At 45.8% G+C, this 27,357-nt stretch overlaps 1 protein-coding gene across 4 annotated transcripts in view; it reads left to right on the top strand.

Moving 5' to 3' along the window:
* Positions 1 to 27,357, top strand: part of RPGRIP1L (RPGRIP1 like) — an 827,898-nt gene that overhangs the window by 387,648 nt on the left and 412,893 nt on the right. For all 4 annotated transcript variants that reach the window (XM_078668308.1, XM_078668309.1, XM_078668306.1 and 1 more), the window contains exons 14-15: positions 4,439 to 4,556; positions 7,911 to 8,363. In XM_078668308.1, the coding sequence (XP_078524434.1) occupies positions 4,439 to 4,556; positions 7,911 to 8,363 (571 nt within the window). The remainder of the gene's footprint in view (positions 1 to 4,438; positions 4,557 to 7,910; positions 8,364 to 27,357) is intronic.

The following is a 27,357-nucleotide window of genomic DNA, read 5'->3' as shown; positions in this document are numbered from 1 at the left end:
CCGCAAGTCGGAACAACGACTTGCGGGGGGGGGTCATGGGGGGGGTCGGTGTTGGATTTAAAATCCAACACCTTCACTATTGTCCACACAGATTGGAGTTGGAATAGTTAATGATACTATTCCAACATCCAGCCCCCCCCCCCCTCCGCAAGTCGTCGTTCCGACTTGCGGAGTAATGGTATGCGGAATCACAATGCGGTTGTTGGAACGACCGCATAGTGATTCCCTGTGAGGAGAAATACAGCGGGATAATGTCATGCATTCTGTTATTTCACTGTCTACCTCTCCTGCTCCACACCCACACCACTACACAACTGGTTTGGGATGTTACCAGAGCTATATGAATGTTCCTCTCAAGTATATTCCTTCTGTCAGTTGGAAGGCCCTCATCCGTCACTCATCCACCCACAGCCTTCATATATCTCCATGTACCTGGGATCTAAGCACGAGCAGTGATGTTGCCTCTCAATATGGCGGGCCCCAGGCCCCTGGGCATCGCAGTTTCACTCCCTCGCTGCCCATCTGTTCTGCAGCACCTATCGCCGCCGTACCTCGCTCCCTGAGCACTGCATCCCGGCGTAGTCCTTCACCGCAGTCCGGCCCGGACCCAGAGCTCTCGCCTCACTCGCCTGCCTCCAAGCAACCCCCCCCCACCGTAGCTGTCCGGCGCGCCAATCAGGAGGGCGGATTCAGATGTCTGGATGGCTCCACTTCTCGCCCCCGCGCTACTTCCAGGGCTGCTGCGGCCCAATTTCCTCACTCTGCATGGGTCACTTGCTGGGGACGCGATCAGCCTCCTGGCTGCAAATGTCCGGCACTCCAGCGAGGAGGGCTGGGGCACAGATGCCCAGGCGGCAGCTGCACTCTCTAAGCCACCTGCACTCTCCTACACCGCTCAGGGGTCCCATTACTGCTGCGCTGCCTAGCGGTCCCACTACAGACCACTCCTCTCACTTGAAACAGATACCTCACAGGGTACGAGAATAGCTTACAGCCCAGCCATAGGGATCAGAGGGAGCCAGAACCATCTCCACCTCAGCCACCTCATTTTACTGAAGTTCATGGGTCTCCTCCCACCGATGCGCTCGGCGCCATCAGGTCTGTCTCCAGCCGGTGGCAGAGCACGGTGGGACCCCACAACTTCTGCCAGACATTCACTGGTGTGTAGGGGCTGTCTGGTGAAAATCCGGATATTGGTAGACGGATAAATGTGGCAGATATTCGGGGATTTGGTGGGGGATCGCCGGAGCTCACCTAAAGTGCGGCCATCTTGGCTGGCTGCTGGCCACGCCCCCTCAAGTCTGAAGGAATTTTGGCTCACTGTCACTTTGACACACAGTTCCTTTTGCAAATGCACTTTGTGTAAGGCCACTTGTATTTTAACTTCACCAAACTTTGAAAGATTTATTTTTTACTAAACATATCTTCTAACGTCTTTATCCTTTTTTTCGTACTTTGTATTTGTTTTTTCAATTTAAATAAATCCACTCTCTACATGACCTTGCTCCTTACGTAGATAGCCCCCTCCTTGCAGCAAAATAGATTTAAACCTATAGGTTTGGCTGTTCTTTCCCCTTCAAACGTATAAAGTGTCATAATATGTTTAACACGAAAGGCAACTGAGAACTGAAGTGAAGTAGCACGAAGTGGTCACGCTATGCCTGCTCTCCAATGACCGTCTGTTCTCACAGCTTTTTAGGTCTCGCCTGAGCCAGCACATGCGCTGCTCTGGTGAGACATTTAGTAAGCAGCTTCTCGAAATGCTACCAAAGCGGCCACCAGCTTGCGCCACGCTCTGCCTCTAACTGCTGCGCGCGCATCCCTCGCGTGCTTTGCATTGAGAGTGTCATCGCGATCACTTTTGCTTTCACCGCGATCGTGGTCACTTTTGCTTTCACGGCCGCATGGCGTTACTTTTACGGCCGCGCGGCCAATGCTTGTTTTTTGATGCCATCTGTTTCCTCTGACTTATCAAAGAGACTGATTTCAGAGAGGTTCAACGCCTCAGTGAAGGCAATCACTCTTATTATTCACAAAGTCATAGGCCTTCCCTGACATAAAAGTGAAGGTCAGAGCTCAGCTGCAGACAGACTCCGAGTTAACGCTGTCACATAAGACTACGGTCTTTGTGCATGTTGTACCACGTGGGAGCTTTAATGCGGATGTATTGATCTGAAGTACTCATTTACACGGTAGTGTGTCACCTTTCCTTATAGGGTAAACTTGCAAACAGCCGCTATTGTGCGCCTGCCATCGTATGCCCATTTATGTCAGGAGATACCGGCTGGCTATTTACCCCGGAGCGCGTGCACCAAGAGAATGTCACTCAGGGCTTCATGTGCATATTGCAGTCGGAAGCTGAGTCACGGTAGTTGCAGCGTTGCTCGACATGAGGTCTGGTGGCAGAGTTTTGTCCTTTACGAACATACTTCCTCTGCAGAACTCTTATCACTCGCTGCCTCTGGTCAGCCCTGCAGAAGACGCCAAGCTTGTTGCTCTCAGCAATCTGATTATTCATTTTTGCATCACATACTCACAGATGGATAACTTCAAAAGGACGGCAGTTTGAGGTGTTCACACAGCAGTCACCTCAGATGTGGCTCACCAAAGGGAGGCTTGGAAGCAGAAGAAACCACTCGATGGAGACAGATGCACTTTGTAGCACATACCTGGGCATAGGATTCCAGTATAAGGGGAATTCAGAACCTGGCACTCTGCCACACGCGGGCACAGCACTTCTCTGAACCGACCTTAGTGCGGTATTCAACGTATAATTCCCTTTCGGACTAAAACAGAGATGTTGCCTACAGTACGCATTCTGCATTAGAAGTCAAGCCAATGACAACAGACAATCCAGTGTTCCAGTTACCTAGTAGTACTCAGTTCATTTGCTGCGTGAAATCTGGAAACCAGTAAACTAAATGTGCAACAAGCAGCAACGCATACAGTAGGAATATGGTACCTACTGGAAAGGCTGAGGGGTAAAAAGGAAACAATCAAAATTGTGTTTTTTAGGAAATCTGTAAAATTATAGCAGAATTGACCTTTAAAAATGCTAGTTTAATGTCACAAAAAATAAATGCATCGTTGTCAATTGCTATTTTGTAATCTTCAGGAATCTGTGTTCATATTACAACAGGGAAGTGCAAAATCATAAATAAATGAGTGCGACCTAGTGGCTGGTATACCTAGGTATTTAGCACCACAGCTATTTATTTAGAATTGAGTCATTTTCACGCCTCATTATGGCCAGCCATACTGACTCTAGAAAGGAATTGACTATTCACCATTGGAAGATTCTGAAGCGTGACACAGAACCACTGATTTTACAGCAGCAATCCTTTTTCGCATGGATATTTGTCTAAAGAGTACAGGACAAAGCAGCAAAGGCATGCCCCGTTGATAAATACACGTGTGGTATAGATCTGCGCTGCTCTTCTGCAACACTTTAAACAGAAAGCCTTGATAAAGACAACACTCTGTGCCACTGCCAAGGGACTGGACAGGTGTACAGGGGAACAAGAGAAAGAGACTGAACAGACCGACCCATTCAGAGAAGGCTTTTGGGCTTAACTGCCTGAGGTTTTACATCTGGAGGGAATCAATGAGTTTTGTGTAGGAGCCGTTAACAGGGCCAGCTCTAACACTGGTGGCGCCGGTGCGACAGTGTTTGTTGGTGCCCCCCCCCAATGTCCACGGATTCCCTCACTAGCACCCTTTCATAGTGCCCCTCAAGCAAGGCCGGTCTGGGAACCGAAACTGGCCCTGGCAAACTGCTCGACCGGGCCACCTGAGCTGTTTTCTGGGGCCGATTTTGTTACAGGGGGGCGATATTGCTGACCCCCATTAACAACAAGCATTGGCATAGCTAATAGGTCTCGCCTTTGGGACCTTATAAGTATTTAGTTATGCAGCACAATATCCTCGGTGCAACAACATCAACTGTTGCATGACTATACACTTATAAGGTCCCAAGGGCGAGACCTATTGGCTATGCCAATGCTTGTTCTGTTTTATCTTTCCCCACATCCTATTTTATCCACGCCACAGCCTTTGACCCCTATCATACCGAACCCGCCATTTTTGTTTTAGGGCAGGGAAATTCCACAGCCTCTGATATTTTTGTCACAGCATTTCTATAGACTTTATTTCATTCGGTAAGAGTATGTCATAATTAGGGACGAGCACATTAAACTCGAGGCATTTTCCTTCCTCCTGTCGTAAGCAGGTTAAATAGTGAACATACCGTCCCTTTAATGGTGAGAATTTTGGCACAAAAAAGTAATGCGTTTGTTTTTTTCAGAATGCAAAACAAATGTTAAAAACTGTTGGAAAAAATGCAGAAGTCATTTTAACTCAGAATTCATGCAGAGTACAAGCCAATGGGTGGTTCAACACAGCTGCCAGTTACACAACTCTTGCTCCATTTTTTCCCCAGGTCGAAGTTGAAGTGGTGACTCAGAAGATGGAAGGTCTTCAGCAAGAGTATGAGATTAAGCTTGAACAATATGCCAAGCTTCTGGACATCAGAGCTGCGCGTATCCGAAAACTGGAAGGTATTGTATTTTTTATTGAATGCCATCTGTCTTTGGGAGAAACCTGAAGATCTACTTTATGCCCAATTTGGCTTTTGTTGGGAAAACCACACCGGCAAGATTACATTCACAAAGCAAACTACCTAGCAAGAACACTGTCAGACCACAACGCCCTATTGGTAGGTTGCTGTGCTGGGGCCTGCATCAATTGATGCTTGAAGAAGCAGGTCCGGGCGACTACAGGATCAATTTAGAAGGATGGAAGACCAATTACACCAGTCGGAGTGAGAAACCACTGGTTCAGTGCATAAACAGCAAAGCACATACACAAAGAGAAGCATGACAGTCTAGGAGTGTATGACTACAAATAATATATTGCTCAAAGACATTTGGTAAGGTAGGTTGAAGGTTGGCTTGCTTTGCTAGTTCGGACATCCAGAACGCCCCTATAATGGCAGTGAAACACCAAGAGGGTCACTTGTTGCATGGACAGGAGGAAATAAATGAGCTAATGGCAGACTATTAAAGGCAACTGTAGGCCAGGCACTTAGACGTAAGTAGTACTTCTCAGGATGCCTATATACACGGAGCTCACATTCAGTTATTGACACTAGGACAAACTGTTTAAATTGAAGCCCGCTCTCACTGAAAGAAATAGATGAGGACCTGAAGCAGCTGGCCAGGAAAACAGATGGAGTGTTTGGCTACTGGCAGAATATTCTTAAAATCATCTAGCAAAGCGGCTTCTAGTAATGGTATGTTGAAGCCAAAGATTAAGGCACTTTATTGCCCACAACACAGTAGACAATGTGTGTGGTGTTGCGTAAAGAGGGTTGATCATTGGCAATGTTAAATCTTGACTACAAGCAGGATCCAAAGGATTCTGCCACAGAAGTACACCACCCAGCCTTTGCAGGCTTTTCCCTATCTTAGACAGAGCAACAGAAGTGCACAAAGATGCTTCCAAAATCTCCATATCTCCATGTATATGGAAAAAGCTTTCAGCATGCTAAACTGGGAATTCCTGTTAAAGGTGCTAGTGGCTATCCTGTTAAGCAGTTGAAAAAGGCTGAAACATGTCGACACAGCAGATAGGGTAATGGAGAAGTTGCTTCTCCCATTTAACCTCTTATAATATTTTTTTATTCTGCCAAGTGGGACCCACAATTAAATTCAGGAGGGTACCCACTTAGATAGGTTTAAGTATGCGCTAGGGGTCCCTCACATGAAATAATCCTTTTTCAAAAATAAGCGCTCCAACCTGGACATTGGTCTGTGCCAAGGTGTTTTAGCCGCCTTATGATGAAGCATGCTACTATTTAGTGGGTTAGGGCAATTTAAAAAAAATGTATGGTTATCCCAAAAATGACTCTTTTCTCTCTCTTTCTTTCTACCCCTTTGGTTTGATATGGCCCGAAATTTAGGGGCCTGTCTTCCCCACTTTGTTTTAGTCCTTCTCTATAGTGAGTTGTACAAGCCTCATAGTGGCATGTAGTATATTACTTAAGAGGAGCAGTAGAGGATTTGGAAACAACTGCAGGCACTGTATTACGCTCCATGTAAGTAAATGCAAACATGAGACAGTCCAGTGCTTTTGATGTCTGAGTAATTTAATGCTGGCCCTAGTTTACTGCGGAGATGTAAATGACAGGAGGCAAGTCTTGTTAGTTTGGTAATGTGAACATTCCGGTTTAGTTTTTAGTCGATGATGAAGCTAAGAGTTTTTGCATATGGGACTAGAGACTGGGGAATGCCAAAGTATTGTAATGTGTTGAGCTATTTTTGAACTGAAGGTGGAGTCATTTCAGAACAGGAGAATAAATGTGATTTTGGATAGATTCATTTTGTAGGGAGAGTGAATATATCTATTTGCTTAGTTTCTCCAAGAAGATTTTCTGGTGTGTCATGCTAGTGGAGCCTGAGACATACAGGTAAAGCCGAGAATCATCGGAATATTAGTATAGATGGTTAGATCCATCTTGATGTACTGAGGTAAACGGTTCCATACAGACGTTCTATGGGTAGGGAAAGAGGCTGGTGCGTTGTGGAACTCCCAAATCTTACTAGGTGTGAGTTTAATAAAAAAAACAGTTTTATAATTTGATATTTTGAGGAGAGGAATGATTTGAAACATTTTAGCACAGTTCCTTTTACTTCCATTCTAGCATTCAAAATGTGAGTGGTGATCAAGAATGTGGAATGCTGCCGAAAGGTCAAGCAGTGCCAAAAGACAGTCTTCACCACCAAGTATTTTCAAGGCAGTATCTCTTATCTGGACTGTAATGTTTTCTGTACTATATTTGGAAAGGAATCCAGATTGGTGGACATTTACAGGGTTATTGACGGAGATGTAATTTAGTAGTTGTGTGGATCACTTTCTCAATGATTTTGCAAAGGGAACAAAGTTTACCAGCAGCTTTGAAGTTTTGAAGATCTTTGGTATCTAGGTTTGTTTTGTTAAAGAAGGTTATTTGAGATGTTTGGTAATGAACAATTAATAGTTTCTGTTTGAGGCATGATCTTTTCCTAATTGTTTAGTGCATACACCCTGTTCACCTTTACTTTTGTGGTAGTGCTGTTACAAGTTAAAATTTAACGCTGAAACTGTAGCACTTACATTGATACTGTAGTTAACACTTGAGACCTAGGTACGGGTCCCCGGTAGGAGCTCCCTTAAACATGAGGAATTATGGGAATCAATTATTCAGTTCCAGATTTCCCTGGTTATTTCTTACTTTACACTCAGTATTTCACCCGGAACTCAATCTGCTTTAAGTAGAAGAAGTATCCAGGAGAAATGCTCTGGAGTCCTTGTCTTCCTGCAGGACTCGTAATTCATGTGGGACACACTTCCCCCTGCTTCAGAACCACAAAACTAAATGACATATTCTGCTCTAGGTTCACAGGACCGCATGTGAGATCATAGGTCCTGACTGAATCCTGAGGTTTATAACCCTATCTTGTGTCTTCAATACCCCCCAAAAACGTACCACAAATCCAAAAAGGCCAAAAAGAGCTACATCATGCCCTGCACCCAATATCTGCCAAAGACCGTGCGCTTTGGGAGTTGACCCGCAGTGGTCCTGTGGCCAACTGTCACTGCGCACAGCCAAAAGCAACGGGGATTGGTCACTCCCTGTAGGAGGACGCACTCCCTGCCTTCAGGCATTTACAGCAGGATTTGTTGCCCGCTGTGGTGAGGGAGTTATGGTTTTCATAGTAGGAGCATGAGTTGTTGTTTGTGTAGTAAACCATACGTGGTTAATGTAGGGTATTTTCTTTTTTTTCATAGCCATAACTCCACTTTGTGTGTTTGTTTAATGGATTTATAGGTGTGTTTGTAACTGTACATTTTCTTTGCTTTTTGAATTTCAGCCCAGCTGAAAGATATTGCCTATGGTACCAAGCAGTATAAATTCAAACCAGAAATTATGCCCGAAGATAATGTTGAAGAGATCGATGAAACTGTCCATTTAGAACGAGGAGACAATCTGTTTGAAATCCATATTTCAAAAGTTGCATTTTCTCCAGGAGTGATGCACATCTTTGGTGACAAGGAACCGGCAACCTTCTGCACCTACTCATTTTATGACTTCGAACTTCAAACTACTCCAGTAGTCCGAGGCCTTCAGCCGGCATATGATTTTACGTCTCAGTATCATGTGCGAGTAGATGACTTTTTTCTGAGATACATACAAAAGAAAACCCTCACCCTTGAGGTTCATCAAGCATTTGGCACTGAGCATCAAACTGTTGCTGCCTGTCAACTCAAATTTAGTGACATTCTGGAAAAAAATGGTCGTATCTTTGCAACAGCGCTTTTGATTGGTAAGTAACATTTCTAAGTGTTTGTTTCTCTTTTCTCCCTCCTGGCATGTTGAACCGAAATTACACCCAGTGTAAATATAGACTGAACAATGCTCTGTTTTTTTCACGGATGTATGTAATTTGCATGTGTTGAAATATGTCAGATTCAAATTTTGGTAAACATTTAACTAGTGTTCAATGTACAGTTATTGGAAGAGGTGTGAAAAAGGTCCTACTTAACGGCAAGAACTGCACATTTCAGCCAATTACTGCTCTTTGGGATTCATTTATGTTTTTTACTTTGACAACCATTCTCAAATGGCGGGTTACTGGATGGACAACTGCAGAAAAAATCAGAATTTCCTATAAAGTGTATTTTCTGATAAAATAAACTGCTCCTTGCCCACCAGGCAAAAACATTAAAAACATTGCGTAAAGTGCTCAATTCTAATTGTTTTCTGAACTTTATGAAATAAAAGTTTGTCTTGAATGGTAAAAGTTATGAATAACTCGTAGGATTCTGAAAAGTTTCTATTGTTTGTTAAAATGTACTACTAACTTTTAAAATAATAGATTTTTAGCTTATTGTTATACAAGATACTAGGAATTTGAGAACATTTGAAAACATTACTGTGATCATTTAGGAATTTTGAAAATGCTGAGATTGTTTTCTTAAAAACGTTTAATTAACATTTGTAGATTTAAGGAAACTTGGCCATGTGTGTTAAAATTGTATTCAAATTTTTTAGGTTGGAAACAATTACAACTATATATAACCATACATTTTGGTAACAAATAAGTCCAAAAACTATTCCAATGTTTTAAAAATATTACTATATAACTTTTATAAATTAGAGTTTTTCAAGAAGTGTGCATTTTACCCACTGGGCCTGACTTTTCAGCCAGGTGACCAACAGTGCGATACTTTCACAGAACCAGGAATCATGTATTGTGCCCACATCTAATTTTCCGATTTAGAGTCAGCTTTCATACTGGCCTTGCACATTTCGGATGTTACAATTCCTTGCTACAGTGAACAACAAGTAAGAAAAACCCATTTCAAATGTGTTTCTGCGACGTGCTGTTTGGTATATGGCCACAAGCAAAGCACCTGAGATATGTTTTTATGCAATAAGTAGATAAAGTGTCGGATTTAGAGTTTGCTGGACAGTTTCTCCATCACAAATGCAAGGGAAATCGGGAGATTTGAAAAGAATTGGAAATATTTTGGGAATCTAGAAAAATTGAAGGGAGGATGATTTGAAAAGAAAATCGAGATTAGATAATAAAAGTTTTTTCATTATTAACAGCCGTTTCATCTATGAATGCAACAGTTTTTTTTAGGACATTTGCACTTTATTAGCATCGTTTGCTGATTTGCACTAGCTTGCACTAGCACTTTTAAGATAGCACTTTATTGTACCTTTTGCACTTTGCAGTAGCACTTTATTGTAGTTTTGCACTTTGCAGTTGCACTTTATAAATTGTGGATTTTGCACATCATTTCTTGAAAGCCCTAATGATGATATTGGCTGTTTTTAAAAAAAAATGTATGATCTCGATGAATCTCGCTCCCTCTTATCTTCTTTTTATCTCTTGTTTGATATCCAAAGGTTTTTTAGAAATGTATTGAAATGTATTGATATTGAAATTTAAAGTGAAATATGTTTTGTACCATCGGCTACCTATTGCTCTGTTCAATAAAAAAAAACAAATGCAAGGGATATCCAGTTTATCTTATTACAATTGCTACAAAATATATTGCACTTGTATTAAGACAGGCATGATATTCCTCCTGTTTGTGATGGAATAACCCGGCCGTCAGTGTCTAAATCCGGCCTATAGAGTTATTCCTTGAAATTCTGTCAAATATAGTAGGGGCATGTCCAAGATGGCATCCTGGATGGGTGCATAATGGGGAAATCTGGCCTGCTATTGACAGTTATCCGGGATTGCACCCTTACAATCTCTTTAATGACAGCACTAGGGTGGTTGCTGTTGCCGCTGCACTTGTGGCGCCTTATTTGGCCAGTTGCAGCATGTCTTAGGGACATCCTGAGCCCTGCGGAGTGTGAGACCTGCATGACATGGTAGAAACCGCTCCACAAATGGAAGTGCAGTCTTTTCTTACTCCTCTCCTGCCTCTCACACCGCAAGAAGGGTATCGGGGGGGGGGGGATTGGCAGGTGCTGTCACTGGGTGCTGTGATGTGTGGCAATAACAGTGAGGCGTGAGGTAGCGGATCATAATCCCCACCTCTGTTGGAGTGGCAGGATACGACTAGGGCCAGCAGGCATTTGAAGAGAGAGCCTAGGAAGGCTCCACCTTACGCCCTGTACATGTGGTCGGCTGTAATGCTGTGTCCTGCTCAGGCTGAGAATCAAACCAGGTCCCAGTGAGTGATTTTGCAGCCTGGAGTAGGGGGAGCTCCTTTAAACACTCATGATTGCCGGCATTTCGAAGTCGGAGGATGACAACTGGGGCATCGGGCCTTGAGAGCACCACTTCTTGTTTCCCTCTGCCCTCCCCCCTTTTGTTTTTAATCTGGAGTTGGCTTCCAACCCCTATGGGGGACTGGACTATTGATAACTTTTTGGTGTTGTGGGATCAGACTGCCAGAGGGAGTGGCCAGTGATGCTATCTAGACTAACTGCAGTGCACTTCGAGCTGTCTCCTTCTTGAATTGGTGGGCTCCTTGGTTAAGACAAGGGTGGCTCATCATGGCTAAATCAAAGGCAGACAAGATTGGGGATGGAGCACCATCGACTTTGTGGCTGGCAGTTGATCAAGGTTTCCTGCCTCAAACATCAATCAGTATTTGTAGAGCGTGCTAATCACCCCAAGGAATATCCAGGCAATGGAATAGCTACTTGAAGACCCACTGAGAAAGTTGTGAAACTCCTGGCCACAGTAAGTAGCCTTAAAACTTCACTGAAACCCAAATTGGATATGCTGATAGTAGAAATTGAGTTCTTACAGGAAGATCACAAAAAGCTGAAGGAGAGATTGACATTGAGATACTTCAGAAGGAGGTTGCGGTGCTGCGCACCAGGGTGGACAACAGGAAGGGCCGTTCCTGGAGAAATAATATCCGGAAAGTGGGATTGCCTGAGGGAGTGGAGGGCCTCATTATAGACCTCTGTCTGTAGACCTGTTTGACAGAGTCAAACCTTCAACCTGTCCCTGGTGTGGCCCCACAGTATGTGCTGGCAAGACTACTCAACTTTAGAGACAGGGATAACCTCTTACAGATGGCCAGAGCCAAGTGCCACTGAACAGTCAAACAGTACAGTCATGATATTCCTAGATGATATGGTTGATGTTCGTAGACAGCATATGGTGAAATGGCAACTTGGCCTCTTGGAATTCAAATATGCACTGTTGTCCCTGGCAAAACTGAAGGTCCTTGCAGGTGCCAAGACACTTTTTTATCCTTACACTGAAGGAGGCATGGGACTGGTTGGAGATGACAGGCAAGACCCTGCCCACCACTTCTACGGAAGCTGAGGAGGGGTGAAAGACCCAAAGTAATAGCAGGAGCTCCTCAAGAAACCTCCACGGATGGCCTGTGAGGGCTCAGGCCACCATGGGGGGAATGCAGGTGCTTGCTGCAGTGGAACGGTCCATTGTGTCCAGACAAGAGTCGGGATTCAGATTTGGACACTGTGTTATCACATGATCCATCTACCATAAAGAAGGTTCTAGAGAAACTGATAGGGGGGCCCTCAGGTTACTCCAATGACGGAGGAACTGCTGATGTACATGTGAACTGTGGGATATCTTTTTTAGTCTTAATTATGGCATCTTAATGCAGTTAATTACAGGGATTTGGAACCTTGGGTTTGGCACTTGTTTGTCCGGAGCGTATAGTGGATGTATGAAGTACTGATGGCAGGAGATGCCAACTAATACTTATACCACATGGTTTGTTTGGGACACTCCCAGTTGTGGAATGATTATAGATTGATTGCCAAATCATTAGAGTCATTGGTTGACCGTGATCAATTGATCTGGGATGTGGAATTGTTGAGGATTGTGTTTACGTTTTCTGTTTGTAACTGCTGTCTGCACTGTAGCGATCACATCATTACACTGGTCATATGAATTTTACTTCCCACAACGGTCCCATGGAAGCACAATAATATTGTTCTCTGACGTGGATGTAAGGGGCAGGGGCACTTATAAAAAGAGAAACAAGATTCATATATACCTAGGACGCTGTTGTATCCATTCTGCATGCCTCCAGGAAACACATGTAACGGCGGGAGAACTGACTACATTGCGCAAGCGTTGGCAGGGAATGCTGTATGGGACCACCTAGTTAGGATATGCCAGGGAAGTCCTGATATGGGTAGCTCCTGGTTTCCCCTTTGAGGTATAGCACTCTGATAAATTGAGAGGCTCACTATGTCATTCTGGAAGGTACACTTGATTGGGAACCCCGCACGTTGGTTGTGCAGTACACTCATAATGTGAGACTACTTCTTTTCCTTGCCTCCCTGGCGCCGGCACTCATGTGTTCTGCATTTCCCCCAGCCCTGTGGTGTGGCGACTTTAATTGTGTCCCAGGTCTACCCCCACCTGTTCCAGGTGCTCCGTCTCATAGTAACATTAAGGAGACCATCAGTTATTGGAGAGACTGCTGAGCAGAGTTCATAATGTGCTGCGGATGGTGGCTGTTTGGGGTTAGAAAAAATATATGCACAGTGGTGCAAAGGTTGTCCCCTACTCTTTGAGTCTCCTGCTGTGGCCGGCCTCTTTGCCGACAGTTTAGCGGAATCACACCAAACAGGAGGGTGGGCGACTGTAAGGCTCGAACTGTCCGAGAACATGGTAGAAGACGGTAGACTGCAAACATTTGAGGACTTGGTGGCAACATGTGATCTGGAAGGGGTTTTCAACCATGTCAGCCGTATCCCAGCCACCATCCTGCGCACACTCCTCAAGTTGTGCGTAGACGCGGTTCATTCTGACCTCAGAATGGTAGCTGGAAGTAATTTTCCACATAGCCCTCGGCAGCTGCAGCCTCTAAACACTCCTAGTTTGAGTCTACAAGACCATTTCACTTCAGTTGGAGGGAGAATTCATGTTCATCTCTTCCACTAGAGGTCCAGAACATTGGACAGATGGATCTTGCAGATCATTCAGGAGGGCTATTTTCTTTTGTTTCCTCCAAGAGGAAGTTACAGCTGTTCTGGGCAACAAAGCTATAAAGGTTCCCGTTTGAGAAATAGGCAGAGGTTGCTACTCGCGCTACTTTCTGATTCTGAAAAAGAACACAGGGTTGCGGCCATTTTGGACCTTCGTACGCCAATCTCTTCTTCACAATGGAAAAATACAAGATGCTCACATTGGCTCAGGTCTTGTCTGCCCTAGACCAAGAAGACTGGTTGGTAGCGTTGGACTTGCAGAATGCGTATTCTTACATCCCCATCCTGCTGGGCTAGAGACATTACCTGCGGTTCAAAGTAGGCCACAAGCCTTTCTGTTTACCGTGCTCCCTTTTGTCCTTACCAGCGCCCCTCGGGTGTTCACCAAGGTGATGGCAGTGGTTGCAGCTTATCTGCACATGTTAGGGGTGTCAGTCTTCCCCTATCTCGATGACTGGCTATTGAAGACTGTGGCAAACCTGCATTCACTGGGGTTCTCTATATATGTGCCAAAGTCACACCTGACTCCTTCCCAGATGCTCCCTTTCATTGGAGCTGTTCTGGACACAGTGCAGTTTTGGCTTATTCTCCCGAGCAGTGAGTCTGGGGTATTAAGCTATGATACGGATGTTTCAGCCTCATCCTGGATTTCGGTGAGAATGACTGGGGCTGCTGGGACTCATGGCTTCCTGCATCCTGTTGGTAAATCAGGCCTGATGGCATATGCGGGCTCTGCAGTGGGACCGGAAGTTCCAGTGGACGCAGCATCAGGGGAATCTCTCCGATGTGGTCCAGATTTCAGAGGGAACTACAAAAGACCTGCAGTGGTGGTTAACAAACTGCATTTGGGTCAGAGGCAGACCCCTTTCCCAACCAGATCCCACAGTAGTGACAGATGGGGTGGCTATCTGGGAGAGGTGGAGATCAGGTTACACTGGTCTCCGGCATGGTCGGAGCTCCACATCAACTTGTTGTAGCTTCGGCAATTCAACTAGCATTAAAAGCATTTCTTCTCCCTGTCAAGGGGAGGTTAGTGCAGGTGTTCACAGGTAACACCACCGCCATGTGGCACTGCAACAAGCAGGGTGGGGTGAGGTATGTGGACCCTTTGTCAAGAGCCCCTGCGTCTCTGGACTTGGCTGGAACAGCAGGGCATAACGCTAGTGGTTCAACACCTGGCTAGTTATTTGAACGCCAGGACGGATGAACTTAGCTGTCGATGCCTAGCGTAAAGATGAATGGCATCCACAGTCAGAGGTTGTGCAAGGTCTCTTTAAGCCGCCTGGAGAGCCTTTCACCTCCGAATAGAACGCACAATGTCAGCAGTTTTGTGTGCTGGAGTTTCCAGGCGGCTATCGCTCGGCAACGCTTTCCGTCGCAAGTGGAGCTCAGGCCTCCTGTACACCCTTCCATCCATATCACTTCTGCCCAGAGTTCTCAAGATGATCCAGAATGACCGGGCCAAGTATTCTTGTGTCCTTGGATTGAGCATGGAGAGGTTGGTATCCTGAGCTTCTTCGGACGAGCATAGATCCTCCGATCCGGCTGCCGCTTCGGGAGGATCTTCTGTTGCAGCAACAGGGGAGGGTCCTCCACCCGAACCTGTCAACTCTCTGTCTCCATGCGTGGAGTTTGAGCTGCAACAGTTGATAGCTTTCAACCTTCCTTCCGAAATAAGCAATGTTATAATGGCGGCCAGACGACCCTCCGCTAAGACGATATATGTCTGCTGTTTCCAAAAATGTTTTAAATATTGTACAGAAAGATCTATTGACCCTCTACCTACTATTCTTTTCCGTCTTACCTTTGCCCAACAGGGCTCTGTTTTGGGTACTCTCAAAGGTTATCTTTCTGCTCTGTCTGCTCTCTTGCCACTGCCGGAATCAATCCTCATTGTTTAAGTCTCCTATTGTAAATATGTTCTTAAAAGGGCATCTACATATGTTTCCATCTACGACCTTTGTCTTGCTGCAGTGGGACCTTAATTTAGTCCTTACATTTCTCATTTGTGCTCCCTTTTAGCCATTACATAATTGTCTCCTCCAGCTGCTTACCATCAAGACAGCCTTTCTAGTGACAATAACCCTGAGGGTGAGTGAATTGCTGGCTTTGTCATGCAAGCCTCTACTTGATGATTTTTGTGGGTAAGGTGGTGCTTCACACCAGTGCGTAATTTTTACCAAAGTGATGACCCCATTGCATCTGGGTCAATCAAGTATGCGGCCCACCTTATTTTGTTTTGTAAACAAATGTTATTGGTTTTTACAATGAAGCCTGGCGGTGACGGCCTGAATAATAAAGTAGCATGTTATTTCAAAAACAACCAAACTGGCACATTCCCTCCCCCAAACCTTGGAATGTCTTCAGTAGTTCCTCGTAGCAAGAATATTTATACAACAGATCAATGATTCTAGACGGTATCCCCAAACGTTCGTATCTCAGTGTCCAGTTGAGCAGCGTTGCCATATCCTTGGGTGTTTTTGGGGGCAGGCCCTGGCCTGGAATACCGCTAAATCAATACCCACACAGTGGTCTAAGCCTCTTTTCCATGCGCCTATGGATGTTGGGGAGTTCAGTTTCCATACTTAAGCAATGCCTTGTTTGGCCAATGTAAGCCCCCAGAATAATAAGTGCTGCTCATAGCGGTTTCTGCTAAGACCTCTGTACTATGGGATCTAGAGGGATCTCCCAAGAAAGAACCTCCGCGAGGCAGGATGTCACCCATCACCAGACGCCCTGCAGAGATGGACAATCCTACACTCGGTTTATGAAGGTACCCTCGTTTATCCCACTCCTTAGACAGGGGATTTAATCACGCCCAAGTGCCGCAAGCGTTGTCAGGTGTAATAGGCTCTGTGAAAATATTTTGAACTGAATTCGGCAAAGGCGGGATGAGATAGCCAGTTTGCGTGTGGACCCCAGGGCTTATGTCCAGTCATCATTGTCCATTCCACCTATGTCTCCGTGCCATGATGCGGCAAAGACATGTGTAATCAGTGATTGATAAATGTGCGTGATTTTATGCATGACTAGATCATACATTAATATTTTGCCCTGCAAAGGGCTGAATTCCAGCAGCTCCTGTAGGTCTTGTAGCTCTGGGGAGCTGGAGATACCTTTAGAACTGGCTGCTGTGAAGCTAAAACACAGACTGCAGTTCCTGAAAGGGCTTCAAGACTAGTCCCTTTAGTACTTTGCCCAGTGTGGACAAACCAATGTCATTCCACTTTTGAAATCCTTCCAGCTGGGCTACCTGGCAAAGTAACGTGCCATGCCACAAGGGAGTTTCTCGTGTCGGTTTCCCCCACCACCCCATTCGTTGGAGGGAGCACCACCACAGTAATATCACCACCTGTGTCGCACCACTGTACAAAAGATCTAGACGTGGGATGTGGCCCATCGCCCATTTCTCCAAAGCAAAAGTTGGTTTGCCTTGGGAGATGTACCACCAATCATTAATGATTAGTAGGTGTGAGGACTCATAGTAAGACTTTATATTGCCAGCTCCAATACCTCCACAATAGGTGGATTGAAAACATATGCAGAGGGCTGTGTGTTACCCCACCACCCCACAAATATGGAATTAATCTGTTTAAATCAAGAAATTGGGATAATTTGTGGGTGATTTTGGAGTTGATAAAGCACACATGGGAGCGAGACCATATTAAAAATCACTGATTTGCCTAGCAGTGAGAGTGGAAGTTGGGAACAGGCCCTTACATCCTCCCTAATTCCCGGTAATATAGGATAAGTATTGTGGGACCATTATGTTAGAAGGCCAGGGGAAACAAAAACCCCAAGATATTTGAAGCCATCTTTGTCAAAGGTTGCGACCAGTGACCCATTTCCTATCCTTCGTCATGCCACTCACAGGGAACACCACGACTCCTCTGTATTCTTTTAGAGTCGAGATGTTTGGCCAAAAAACAGCATAATCTGTAAGGTTCGGGCCCTGAGGGTCGCTGATCCCTAAGGAAGAACAGAACATTGTCTGCACATATCGCAATTCTATCCGATGGCCCTGATAGCCATTCAAAGCCAAGCACCTGGGCATCCGCCCTCACCCCAGCAGCCAACGGCTCCATGGCCAGAGCGAACAGCAGGGGGGACAATGGGCACTCCTGTCTCGTGCCATGAACAACCAGAAAGGGCGCAGAAAACTTGTTAGCGACCCAAACTGAGGCAGTCAAATCTGTGTATAGAAGGCGGACATACGCAAGGAATTGTGGACCGAAATTCATCTTCTGGAGTAGGGCAAACAGGTATTCCCAGCTGACCGAATCAAAGGCTTTGTAGATGTGGCCAATAGTATGGTCACCAGGCAGCCCAAGTGGTTGGTCAGAGCTAAGGCTTTGTGGTCCTGCTGAATATTGTGACGTGTGGCTCTGTGCGGCATAAATCCTGCCTGGTCTGGATGGATCAGATTTAGCATATGTTCCATGAGTCTGTTAGTGAGAGTCTTAGCAAGTAGCGTCAACTCCACGCTGAGGGAGGATATAGTGCTATGTGATGAATGGTCCTCAGGCGCATGGCCCGGCTTAAAGAAGACCACAATTTCAGTGTGTCTCCAGTCGGGCGGTAGGACTGAGTCTCTCCATGCTAATTGAATGGCGCCCAACAAGTGTTGACTAAGTTGAGGCATATATGATTTAAGGAATTCACAGGGGGGACCATTCAGTCCCGGTTTACATCTCTGCTAGAGCGGCGGAGAGTTCCTCTTCAGCCTCTAGCTGCGAGCGGGCCGTATTTGATATGGATCATCGAGATATGACTGTAACAAACTCCAGAATCTGTTCATGGGCTATGGCATCACTGCAGGCAGACAGCTCACCATAGAAGGCCGCAAAGCTTTGAGCCAGGACCCGATGGTGTGACAGAAGTTCCCCGCAGTGTTTTGCACCATTGGTGTCGAACAGGCCATCCGAGGGACCTGGCAAAGCCTATGGAGCATCTTGCTAGATTTTTCACCCCATTGGTAAATGTGACTCTACGCCGCTTGCCACGTCTGTTTGGCGTCATTAAGGAGCCGTTGCTGATTTTGCTGCTGCAGCAAGTGGAGCTGATGTCGTAGCATGTCATCACCGCCCTGCCGAAATCGTTTATCAGGCTATGCATCTGGGCCTCCAATGTAACCATGGCATGGATTCTGTGTTTGCGCACATCAATACAATAGCTTATGTTTACTCCACGTATGGTCGGCTTAAGAGCCTCCAGTAGAATAGTGCCAGGGGACATAGAATTCGTGTTAATGGTCAAATATTCTGTTATGGATTCAATCAGCAAAGTTTTATAGGATGGATTCCGCAGGTGCCAAGGCGGGGAGGGGGCTTCCTCGCTAGGACTCAATGGGCTTGCTCAAGCATGAAACACGTCGAGAGTGAATCTGCCGGCATGAGGGATCGAAGCAACTGTGTGAGGAATTCCGTCATGGATGAGCTCTCGCACCCCTCTTGGAACTCCACAAAGCGCAGGTTGTTGCATCAAGCACGGCCCTCTGCATCCTCCACGTGTGCTGCTACTTCCTTTATGATTGCTGTCAATTTGTTGACCACCTGCTGGCGTGTGGACACCGAGTCCTCCACTCTTGAGACTCTCATTTTGTCCTCTGTGGTGCAGTCAACTGCATTTTGGAGATCTTGGCGGAGCAGTCACCTCTGATCCAACTGCCCCTATCTTGGCATTAAACATGTCACGCGACTGCGCTATCGCCGCTAGCAGTGCAGCATTATCTGGGCCAGGCTCAGCAGCCGCACCCTGGTCTACCGCCACATTGCCTGGGTTTGTATACTTGTCCATAGTGCTCTGTCTGGCTGATTATCCAGTGGGTTTATCTTTTGTCATGTTGCAACACCAGGGGTCATCAACATCCAAGCAGCCAGGTGTCAAGGGAAGATCCGCATGACTCGCCAGACCCCCTACCGTCTTTCTGAGGGGCGGCACGAGCGGTTAGCCCCTCCAAGAAGGAGATGTGTGTTCCGGAGAACCGTTTGTCTATAGGCTGCAAGCCGCATCAAGACCTGGCATGAGCGCTTCTGCAACCCACGGACCGGTTATAGTGCTACCCCATCTAATGGTACGTCGCACCAGGCAGCACCATGCAGATGGTAGGTAAAGTAGACAAAAGGAAATAGTATGGTACCTTTCTAGGTCAACTGGGTCTTCCAGAGGAGTCCTTCAGCACCTGCTCCCATGTGGCATACACCTGAGCAGCAGCGATCACTCTCCGGACAGGTAGAGGACACCGCAGGAACAGAGCCACCAATCATGGTCCGATCATCTGGTCAATTCAGGGTCGATCACTTGGGCTATACCCAAGGTGGTGCCGGCCTGGTCACGGGGCAAGGTCTTCCCCTCCGCTGGCGATATACTTAAGTTAGGGAAAGATAGTGAAAATGCTTTTTCCACCTGGTTTGCAATAATGTTTCATGCAACCGGGTAGAGAGAAAGAAACAGCAAGGAGCGTCGGCATTCCTCTGGCAACATAGTACGCTGCGAGCAAGCGTCACCGACGTGACTGACGCTGACCACGCCCCGGCTCCCACGTGACGGGAAGCTGGGCGCCGGGTCGGGTATTTCCGAATGGAAACTCTCCGCTCCCGCTTACCTTCGCGGCGAGTGCGGACGAGCGGTTAGAGGGAGGAGCACTCACCTTGGAGAGGGGGTGGGTGCAGAACCGGACTAAGGACGAACTTTGGAATCATACTAAAGGGAGTCTGTGGAAACGCCCTTGAGGATCGAACATGGAACGATACCTGGGGCTAGAGCCTATATCAGACCCCCCAGGATATAGCGGCATGGATTGGCAAATTTAGCGGCACAAAAATGAAAATTTAGCGGCACAAAAATTGAAATTTAGCGGCATTTTATTTTGGGTTTTTTGCAACACCAAACACAGATATCTTACTGTTTGAGTTATTTGACAACATGGAGCAGACCTGTTGTTACATCCTGCTTTCCCTCTTTCCCTGTCCTACTTTAGTGTTTGTTATATCTTGCTCAGCATGCATCTATGATGTCACATAGGGTTCTGATTGTGTATGCTTGGATTGAGAGTTAGTTACATCTGAGGCTGAGCAGGAGTCCATCTGCTCCTGGTGGGGTTTTTAATTGGATTACTATTGAACCTACATATTTCTGTATTATCAACTAATCTTCAATAAATCAGATCTATTTCTATCAACTGGATTCAAGGATCATCATTTAATTGCTACACCTGTTTCAAGAACGTCCGTTAAATTATGCTATTATATTGTTGGGTTATATAAAATTCGCCAAGTGCGTTACAGGTAAGCACTGTAGATGTTTTAGGACAGCATCACCTAGGCAGTGGTTTTCTTCATTGTCTTGTAGCCAACGTCTTTTAAGCAAGTGCATTTTTAACTGTTTTTTATTTTTGTAATAATTGTAATTAATCACAGTCAATAAAATGTACTAAAGTTGAATCTGAGGTGCTACAATGGAGGGCGGTCTTGTGGCCAGTCCCCCCACCCCAAAAAAAACCCTTGTAAGTTCTAAAAGTATTCTGACAATTTCTCTTCTGGGTTAAGATTCGAGTCCAGACACGTTCTCAGGGCAGACAAAGAAACTTTAACTACTTAGAGAAAGAATTAAGGGGAAAATAAGATTTTGCTAACAATATAAATTGAATTTTGATGCGTTTACAGAGGAGGCACAAGGCCTTGTCGCATGGCATGTCCACACGACTTAGGTGCTTCCCTGTAGACTGATCCTAGGTCAGAGTTAAGAAAACACACTTCATTTTTTTAGGTAAAGGGCACTGATACTGCCGGGTCTATTCGTGCTATATAAACATGTAAAAGAAAAAAGAAAACAACTTGTCTGTAGAAATCAAGCTGACGTGCACCATGCTTGTTATGGAAATACAAACACACAAACGATTTGAGAAAACCGATCCAGGGCGCTTGGACATTCCGTATTATTCCACTGGGCCTGTATTATTTTCTGCTCGAGACAAGTTCTCGCAGCATTGTATGACACAATTTAGAGGAAAGCCAGGTATGATGCAGATGATAGCGCCTATCGCCGTGGTTAAGCCAGTTTCAAGGCACCCACCCCTCGCCCCCGGCAGATAAGGACACCGAGACACCAGGAAACGAAGGGACTGTCCCAGGGTCACCTGTTCTGGAGAGCAGGCCTCGGGCTGACCGGGTCACCCCCCTTGACCCGTGTGTTGTGCTCACAGGGTGACTGTGCAGTGAAGGCCGGGCCCTCCCCGGGCCGTGGCCTGGCCTGCCTCAGCTTCAAGCCCAGCCTGGGGAGGACGCACACCGCAGACAGGTTCATGAGGGAGGAATGCAGCGATCCGAGGCGCTCAGACCTTCATTCCAGTGCCGGTCGCCGCCGAGGCCGCCCCGCAGCTCAGGGCCGCCTTCATCCCGCAGCTCGGGCCTCGGGGGACATTAATCTTTTATTTTAGTATTGCTGTGGGTCGGAAAGGACTTCCGAACACCTTCTTGTTCCCTGATAACGGGATCCTGGCAGGGACGGACGTATCTCCTGTCTGTGTTCGCCGGCCGGCTGTTCTCCTGCTCCGAGTCCGCTTCCCTGGTCTCTGGAGAAGAGGAAGAGTCTTCGTGTGTGTGTCGCTGCCGCTTCTTGCTGGTCTTCTCCCTCTCTCGGCCGCCGTCCTCGACCTCCTCTCGCTCCTTACGGCGGAGACGGCGGAAACAGCAAATTTCGCGGGCTTTTGCCCAAATATCGCGGCATTTCAACAGATCGGCCGATTTCACGATTTTTTTGCAAATCGCGATAAGCTGGAGGGTCTGCTATATCTCTACATCTGTAGGTGACAGCAGTGTGATAGTAGCGGCACTCTAGGAGATTGTGGGACAAATGCTACCTTACCCGCCTATAGAGGGCACTAAGAACAGTGATCTCTAGGCAGTATACACTTAAACGAGTATTGATATTTAGACACCCGCAGGAGTCAATCCTAGTTGGAGGTGTTTCTTTGTGGTGCATGACCATCTAACCACTATATATGTCTCCGTGTTGATTTGTCTCCCTCGGAGTGTGACTAGAGGGAGTCTCTCCTTGTATCTCGCCAGTTCTAGCAACATTCTAATGTAAACTTTGTAAGTGACAAGACATTTGATTATGAGTGAGAGATGCAAGAAAGAGATGCATAACGATCTACGCGTGCGATTCTAGTAGGTGAATCCACATCAGTTTCACATTAATAAACCACGTCATGTTATCTTTAAATCAAGGAAACTGTTCCGGGCACTATACCCGTGTTGTGGTGGATTGACAATGATTGAGCTGTGGTAAGCAAAACTACGAGAGGGAATGATTAATAGTGACCTCTCTTGTTTGTTGTTTTGTTGTTTCTGTTCCATATAGTGTTGCAGGAGAGTTTTACTTAGGGGATACCTCGGTGCAGGAACAATTGGTTCATGTACAACTGCACTCTAGGTAACGAGGTGACCGTGGTCTTGGGATCAGAAAGGTCCTGACGAAGGCCGGTATGACCCTATACTGTGGGCACATCACTATGGCTGAAACATGTCTAAAAATTGGCAGTAAAGAGGGGTGTGGAGTTCATAATCTCTTCCAGTCACCACCATCCTTCACGTTTTTAATCCTGGCTGGAGAATCCAGGGATAAAATGTACACTTAGCGACACCTCTAAGCTAGTTTTAACTCACACTGCACTTCCACTTTCGGTGATCCCAGTCAAACTGCTTCAATATATCTTTATATGTTGTGTCTTGTCTTCCCCAATCCTATTGCTCCACCCGAGGCACTGGTCTGCACAGGGGTGTACTGAAGCAGCCCTATGATAAAGCATGTCACACAATTATGTGAGTGAGGGTAGTATTTCGACACAGAGCAGGTGCCACCACAGAGTCAGATATTTTATCACTACTCCTTTTGGTGTGTTCAAGTTGTGGCCAGGGGGATCGGAGTAGATTGGTCTGAATCCCTCACCCCTTCACTTTTGTGTATGATATTGCATTGAGCGGAGGCGCAGCCACAGGGGAATACTGCGCCACTGTGCAGTAAGTAGAAAAAAGTGCATTGTACATTTTTAGCATCTCCTCGTACTAGAAGTCACTATCCCGCAGGGGATTGTGCACCTTTTCCTCATGGCGCAGGATCAGGGATTGTCTTTCAGTGAGGATATGATAGCAGAGATCCTAGCAGGACCATCATTACTGGGTGACACTGCGATAAACCAGGTCCTCACACAAGGAGAGGGTTGGGACACCCTACTGGAACGTAAGAGAACAAATCTGAAAACAATACGCGATGGGGTCATCCTCACTAAATATCTAAGGGGGGACGCAGCACCATGAGGCCTTCTTGTCACTAATGACCTGCTAATCTTTCTAGAGGATGCCCCATTTAGAAAAGACTGGGCACTCATAGCGTGGTTGAGCACCAGGGATTGGCTTGTGCTTATAATAAGCACAGCAAAAAGATTTGCCGATACCCTGGTGATACAGATGAAAACGAGTGAGCAGGGATTAAAAACGGAGCTACTACTGACCACATATAAACACAAGCTAGACAAAGTGAACACGGAATTGGGGGAATACAGGGATTACCTGATGCAGTCAAATATCACTAAACTGCAAAAAGACCTCAAAAGATTTTTTACAGAAAAAGTCTATCCTTACACTAATGAGGAATATATCTAACATAAACTGACAGAGATGAAGAAGGGTACCCAGCAAGGCAAAAGGGACCAGGATATCCTAAGTAGCTGCAGTGAGGGTAGTGACTGTGAATACGCACAGTGTAGGAGAGGGAGGGGTTGAAGGTATCAAAGGGGACCAAGATCGTTCTTCGCTGGCCCTCTCCACAGCTACCCCACACTACTGACCGGGTATGGGTTTTACTCCACATCAAGGGTTCCAAAATCCACAATTCCCAAAACCCCAATTCCAACAGCCACAGATTCCTTTTTTAGGCAGGGGTAGAGGGAAAGGCAGGGGCAAACAGAAGGGCCAACCGAGGGTGACCTGGGATGAAAGGGATCAAGAATTGGATCAATGGGTAATCAGGAGTATGGCCCAGACCCTGGCACCAGGAACAAGCAGGGACCATCACTAGTGGTGAACCTCTCCTCTTCAACCCTAATCGAATGACAAGAAAATCTTCTCAGCAAGGGTCTGGGTTTTGTCCTGTCCAACATGCTAGATCACTTTCAGATCTGCCAAGAATTAGCAACTTTTTTCAGAAGTATCAGATTGAAGATATTTGAGGGTGCGGAAGAACGAACAACATCTCTGGGTACACACCAATGCGCCCAAAATCCACCTTCACACCCCAGATTGCTGCTTTACCACAGGAGGTGGCTACCTTTAAGCAAGCAGTCATCTATGACATTGAAAATTTACAAAGGCAGAACACACAATCCTTTGTCAACATGAGCAACGTGGAAAAGGAGGCAATCAGACAGTTGAAGGAAAATGGTTCCAATGTCATCAAGCCAGCCGATAAAACGGAGCAATCGTCATTCTGGACAAAACAACGTACATGAACGAGTGTCAGCGTCTCCTGTCGGATTAGAGGAATTTTAGGGTATTAAGTAGGGATCCTTCCACGGAAATTGCCAAGGACATCACAACACAAGCAGAGGAGGGGACGGCAATCGACTGGATCTCCAAACACGAGGCAGACTACCTGACTTGAGATCAACCGATAAAACCCTATTTCTATATATTTCCTAAAATCCACAAACCTACAAGGCCACCACCTGGCAGGCCCATCGTGTCTGGTATTGGCTCTATTCTGGAACCTCTATCACTATTTTGAGATTTCTACCTGAAACCCCTGATCCAGAAAATGTCTGCATACTTGCAGAATACGCGCGATATCCTATATTTAATCAAAGATATGGATTTCGACCCTGTCAGTGAGTTCCTATTGGGTTTAGATATCGAGCCCTGTATGCTAACATTCCTCAAAGAGAAACCCTACGGGTGTTAGAGAGAATCTTGTTTGAGGAAGAGTGGACATATTGAACCCCAGAAGCCTTTATCTTAAACCTGGCTGAAATAGCCTTCACCAGAAATTTCTTTGAGTTTGAGGGAACAATATAACTGCAGACCACATAACCCTCATGGGGAGCACATTTGCCCAGAGTCTAGCCGGTCTATATGGGGTAGCATTTGAAAAGACCATGATTTATGACACTGGAAGCCCTTGGTCCAATAACCTCAGACTCTTGCGCCATGATATAGACGAAGTCCTGGTGATCTGGAAGTGAGATGCACACTCGGTTACACAATTCTTTGATTGGCTTAGCAGCAGGAACCCCTTCTGCATTTTACATCTATGGTTACAAAAACTGAGTTACCATTTCTAGAGGGAAAACTCTTCACCAGGGTCTACCATAAACCCACTGACAAGAACTCACTGCTAGAGTATGATAGCTTTCGTCCCAAAGCATTAGGGGAGAACCTCTCTGTGGGCCAGTTCTTCAGACTAAGGCAGACCTGCACTGAGAGAACCACTTTCAATGAAGAAGCTGTCCTCTTCACAGAACAACTCAATCAGAGAGGATACCCAGGGCGCACCATCTCAAAAGCCAGAAAAAGAGCAACCAATACCAACAGGGAAAACAGATTGGAGAAAACTGAGAGACCATCAATGGAAAAACCCGTGTGTGTCACCACTTTCAACACGGCCACGCACCAAATAAAGCAAATGATATTAAACCATTGGTGCATGCTTAACTCAAACGGTATGAACATAACCAAATCTCTCTTTTCTTTCAAAAAGAGTGCCAATCTTAAGGACATGTTGGTACACACCAGACCAAACACACAACAACAGAGGGGATCAGAGACATAGGGTGGACTCCCACCACTCCAAGGACATTCTAGGTGTGGATCATGTAATGTGGGCCATCTTATGAAAAACACAAAAACCATAGATGTGGGTTTTCTGACCTATCCATTGGAGCAGAGGACACACGAAATGTAATTCTGATTTTGTGATCTATCATTACATGCCCATGCCAGAAATTATATTTGGGGATGGCCAGCAGGAAAGTAAAGACATGCATTATGGAACATCACAGTACAATCAGGTTTCTCAACTCAAATACCAAACTAACCGCACACTACCTAGAAAAACAACATACAATTGAGGATATAGCGTGGAAAGCGGTGGAAAAACCTAGATTGAGCCCAAACATGAGGCCCTACTCCTGAGGGAACAAAAATGGGTATATCGTCTGAAGAATCACCTTGTGGGCCTTAATGAGGACATCCCGTGGCATGCCCTAAACAGATAGAGGATCACATTAGGCTTAAATTGGGTTGCTCATTCTTTACTTGGGACATATACACCTGTCTATTGGTGGAGTGGACTCTCGCCACCATGAGATATAGGTCACTCTATGAAAAGAAGAAAATAATCCCCCCCCTTTTCTGTTTTACATAAACACATAATACACCCGAGTCTGGTGGCGTAACAATTACCTCAATCAATGACATTGCCCTTCTGCCCTGCTGTCTATTTGCTCTGACAACTTTATTTGAAAAAGGACACCCTAATAGGGAACCCCTCACACATATATATTTAAATATATATATATATTTTTTTTTTTTAAACATGCTCCTCTGTTTCCACTTTTCATCACAATGAGCAAGCGGAAATGATTGCTTTTTCTGGCCACAGAAGCCTTTTGAAATTCATGAGCACCTCATAAGCATTGCTTAACAATTTCAAGCAGTGCGAGCATAAGCGAAACATAGGCGGACCGCTGACGATATACTTAACTTAGGGTATGATAGTCAAAATGCTTTCTCCGTCCGCGTTGCAGTAAAGTTTCATGCAACCGGGTAGAGAGAAAGAAACCGCAAGGAGCATTGGCGTTGCTCTGGCAA

This window comes from Lissotriton helveticus, chromosome 12, assembly GCF_964261635.1.
Source record: "Lissotriton helveticus chromosome 12, aLisHel1.1, whole genome shotgun sequence".
In the NCBI taxonomy this organism is placed as follows: domain Eukaryota; kingdom Metazoa; phylum Chordata; class Amphibia; order Caudata; family Salamandridae; genus Lissotriton; species Lissotriton helveticus.
Note: the sequence above shows the minus strand (reverse complement) of the source record. Positions and strands in the feature narration are given on the sequence as shown.